The sequence below is a fragment of the Aegilops tauschii genome, chromosome 7 (assembly GCF_002575655.3).
Source record: "Aegilops tauschii subsp. strangulata cultivar AL8/78 chromosome 7, Aet v6.0, whole genome shotgun sequence".
Classification (NCBI taxonomy): Eukaryota; Viridiplantae; Streptophyta; class Magnoliopsida; order Poales; family Poaceae; genus Aegilops; species Aegilops tauschii.
Window position 1 is genome coordinate 456,877,435 of NC_053041.3, and position 4,612 is coordinate 456,882,046.

General features: G+C 56.8%; 1 protein-coding gene across 1 annotated transcript; it reads right to left on the reverse strand.

Moving 5' to 3' along the window:
* Positions 1 to 1,224: 1,224 nt before the first annotated feature.
* LOC109772554 (putative cellulose synthase A catalytic subunit 11 [UDP-forming]) lies at positions 1,225 to 4,315 on the reverse strand. The gene is made up of 6 exons (XM_020331230.4): positions 3,619 to 4,315; positions 3,395 to 3,532; positions 3,165 to 3,293; positions 2,844 to 3,062; positions 2,328 to 2,762; positions 1,225 to 2,256 (listed from the first exon to the last, which is right to left on the reverse strand). Exons 1-6 carry the CDS (start codon positions 4,306 to 4,308, stop codon positions 1,297 to 1,299), a joined length of 2,571 nt encoding a protein of 856 aa, XP_020186819.3. The 5' UTR covers positions 4,309 to 4,315; the 3' UTR covers positions 1,225 to 1,296.
* Positions 4,316 to 4,612: the final 297 nt, after the last annotated feature.

Here is a 4,612-nt window from a genome sequence, read left to right on the forward strand (position 1 = left end):
TAGCAAGAATGGTTTTTGCACTTCTGGTTGTATGTATTGCTGCTCACCTTAATAATATCATTGGTTGCCCCACCATGAGGAATAAAACCCTTTAAAACTAATGTAATAAATTCAAATCACAGTTGTGATGTCTGCATGACTTATACTAATGCTTCCATAGCAGGCACTAATTATGTCTATTTTTGTGTTTGCCTTTTGCTTTGTTGTTGATTTAATCTTTAGGAAGGGTAACATGCTACTTATAATTCATTCTTTTATAGTAATACATTTGTGTTCTGTTCCTATGTTTCTGCATTACTGTGTTTTATTTTGTTCATTTAAATAGTATTTCGCTGGTGCCTTCTGATATGCATGATTTCTTAAGTTCAACTTGAAACATTCCTTGTGTAATTTCTCGCTTTTTGTCTTGCATGTATATGGATTTGAATCGGCTAATGGTTTTCAATTGTGCAGGAGAGCAATTTCAATTTTGCTAGAGTTCTGGTAATGTTCTGTCCCTAAGGTTCCAGGTATCAGAATATGATTATGGATTTTGAGTTCAACTACCAGCTCTGCGTGTTTGGCATTCGAATTTCAAATCTGGAGAAGATAAGTAAAGGGGTGAAGCATGTAGGCATCTGGGGGTGAGATGAAACATTTATCATGATGAGAAATTTTGTGGATTGTTCTTCCCGCTTCTTCCTTTCCAGTCCCTTTTTATTTCCTCCTCTATGTCGTTTCAGATCCGAGCTCCAGTTGCAATCCATGGTGGTGGCGGCGTCACGTGAGGAGAGAGGAGAAAGGAGACGTGAAAGGAAGGAAAGGAATGGTCCATCGTTGCAGGGTGTTCGAGTGGAAGTGTTTTTTTTTCTGTCATGGGTTAACGAGTCTGCTTTTGACCAGCCCATTGCGTGTTTTCAGTTCGCGGATAGAGTGCATAAAATAATAGAAACAGAGTTAGGCTGACATATAAGATCATAATCGTACTCAGGATTTAGGTGAGTGGATTCTATTAACACTATGGTTCTGTTTTCCCGATTGATCTGAAATAAAGTGCAGATGTGAAATCGACTGACTCAATTTTTATTTTCAGTCGACCGGCTCCTAGCCAGTTCCATAGTCGTCAAGCATGTCAACTTTCTTTTCGGGTGGCAATTTTAAACATTTTTAGTTCTTTTTTTCTTTTCGGAGAACTTTAGTTGTAAAAAATGCCAAGGCGGGATTGCTTCGTGATGACACTTATCATTTGAAAAAAGAATCCTTTTATACCGAGAAAACAACCCTTTCTTCATGTAATTTTGAATTTTTTAGTTTCCATCAAAAGATGGGCTGCTGCGTGGCCGATGGCACCGACGGCCCATAGTACGTCTGCGTGTTCACCCACATCAGCGACAGAATGGAGATGAAGAGCACCGACCATAGCACGGCGAGGGTCGGCGCCCGTTCCCGCCGCGAGAGGAGCCCCCTGAGGAACCCCTGCAGATGCGCCACCACCCACGCGGCGAACACCAGCTTCCAGCCCAGCGGGCCCCACGACTCGTACCCGTGGTCCATCCCGTACGACACTGCCACCACCACGCCGGCGAGGTTGCCCAGCAGCACGCTGATCGGCGGCACCAGCAGGTTCGTCCACAGCACCGACCGCGTCGAGTCTGCCGTCATCGCCTCCTCGTCATCGTCCTCGGCCGGCTGCTCGGACACCGCCACCGCCGCTGTGTCCGTCGAGAAGCCGACGTCGATGCCAGTGCACGCCCTGAGGGTACCCTGGAACACGGCGGCGAGGCCGGCCGATGTGCCAATCACCAACCAGAGCTTCTCGGCTCGCCACCACGCCCGCAGCGACACGCCGCTCCATTTCAGCTCCAGTGCCACGGACGCGATCACCGAGGACAGCAGCAGCACGAGCAGGAACCCGTCGTAGTCGTCCACGTCGTCGGGGAATATGAACTTGCCGGTGAGGAGGCAGACGGCCGAGAGCGCGCAGTAGACGGTGAGCGGGATGGAGGTGAGCGGGTAGGCGACGCAGTTCACGTAGGCCAGCCGCTGCAGGGGCCTCATGCTGCCGCCGCCGGCCCAGACGGGGCAGTGCCGGCCCAGCAGGATCCCCATGGCCGCCGACGCCCGCCGCGACGCCCCGGCGAGCATGTCCGAGGGGCTGGCCCCCGCGTAGCTCCTGAACGCGGGCCGCGCCGGCACGCAGTACGCCGACTCCCAACCGCGCGCGTGCATCCTGAATCCCGTCGCCACGCCGGCGCAGGCGCCGTAAATCCATCCAACCTGCACGAGGACAGGGACGTCAGATCTCGAGAGCGCGCGTGATTGCACGCGAAAGAAACTATTATCACTACCTCTTTGCCCCATCTCGTGCGCTCCTCGTACGCGCAGCTGACGACGTGGATGGCCTCCTTGAGGAGAGGAGTGGCTGCCACCGCCATGGCCGACGGCCCTTTCTCTTTGAACGCCGAGGCGATGAACAATGTAGAATGGCCGAAGTGCTGCTGCAGCGCGGCGTGGTGCGAGAGCAGCCTCCGCCTCCTCGCTCCCACTGTTTCCTCATCGTGGTCTGCAGAGTCCAGCAAGGGCACGACGGACCTGTTCCTCCTCAGCATCAGCTTTCGCCTCTCCGTGCCCCCGAAGCAGCACCACCTCCGAGGGCTGGTCTCCAGGTCGTCGGCGTCGTCGGCCACCGGCGGCTCGAACCCGTACAGCGCCTTCCGGTTGAAGCAGCACCCGGAGCCGACGTAAACCGGGCCCTGAATGCCGTCCAAGCATTTCATGTCGATCTGAGCCGGCCGGGACATGACAGAATACCGAACGTTAGCAACTGCACAGATGGTGAGCGCAAGTGAAGCCGATTATTTTACATCGAAGAAGACAGAGTCGCGGCTGCCCCATGGATCTTCGTCGTCTGCCGATGCGGCGGGTGGGCGCAGAGGGAACTGGACGAAGCACGTCCAGTTCCCAGCCTCCGGGTCCATGAGGAAGCACATCGCCTCCCTCAGGGCTCCGCTGTTGTTGACGTAGTGGTCGTAGTCCAGATTGAGCACGTAGGCGCCATTTGTCAGCACGGCGGACACCCGGAGCTGTCACCAGAACCCGGTCAGAGAAGCATTCACGGAATCGTTCCTAGGTCTAGCATTTTTGCGGAACAAATCAATAGAAAATTGAACCACGGCCGTACGGACCAATGCGTTCATGGCGCCGGCTTTCTTGTGGTGTTGGAAACTCGGCTTCTTCTCCCGCGACACGTAGAAGAGCCGAGGAAGCTCCACCCCCTCGGCGTCGCGATCATCGGCGGAGGGGCCCAGGAGGACCTGTCCGACGATCAGCCCAAAACGTAAATATTACTAAGAACGAACCAAAAATGCCGTTGGATTATTCGAGGCACGTGGGGTACGAGGCTGTGCGGCAGGACCTGTATCATGGCGGGGTGGTCTCTCGAGTTGTTCCCGGGCCACGGCGTGCCGTCGGACATGAGCCATCCTTCCTCCGGCACCTTGCTCGTCTTGGCGGCGAGGTAGTTCATCCTCACCTTGAACTCCTCGTACTCCCTCTGCATGCACGCACTCACGATCGATCAGCCGCACGCACTGCACTTTACTCCGACACAACTCCGATCGATCAACCTGTTATGTATACCTTCATGGCGCGGCGCTCCTTAACGAACGACGGCGCGACCTTGTCCCTGAGGTAGTCCACGTTCCGCGCGAAGTAGGGCTCAGGCGCCCTCGGCTCGACCCCGTGGCGGCGGCAGAACGGGACCCACCTCCGCGCGAGCCGCGCCGTCTCGAAGAGCGCCTCGAAGAGCAGCATGTCGGCGCCGTCGTCGGAGACGTAGCAGGCGAGGCTGCCCGCGGGGTAGTCCGCCGCGAGCACGGACAGCACCGTGTTGGCCGTCGCCAGGGGTGGCTCCCTGGCCGCGTCCGCCGCGCTCACGAACACGTCCACGCCCGCCAGCCTCCGATCGCCGCCGGTGTAGTCGTCCTTGTCGAGGCTGTGGAGGTGCGTGGCGCGGTTGGTCGGGGAGAGCTTGGGCAGCTGCGCGGCCAGCCAGGAGAGCGCGAGCCAGGACTCGCAGGCGACGGCCGTGAGCCACAGCCCGTAGGCGTCGGGCACCGGGTGGGTGACGCGGTACCGGAGGAAGAGCGCCAGGAGGACGGCGCGGAGCGCGACGGCCGCGCGGTACAGGTTGAGCTGCGCGGAAGGGAGGGGCACCTTGCTGCAGAGCGGCAACGGCGGCGGCCAGTCATCGCCGCCACGGGCTGCACGCGCGCGGAGGTCCCGCTCCGGGGTGTTTGGAGGCGCCTCGTGGAAGCTCCACTCGTCCATCTCAAACATAGTCTCGGATGCTAAGACCAAGGGAGCCATTTGTACTAGGCTCAAGTGTACCCCGAGTAGCCTAGTTTCAGTGGATTCCTTTTGTCCCCGTCGACGAGTCCAGTCCTGCAAATTCCGTCCCACGTATCCGGCCGGCTTGGAAGCAGCGACAAGATGCCGTACGTGACTCACACGGTGATCGCGAGGCGGTCTCGGCGAAAGAAACAACAGCTTTAGTACGGATAGGATCGATGCTTGTGGCAACAACGGACAAGTGTCTGTCTAGGAAGGATGAACCTATCCTGTGATCAGGAAT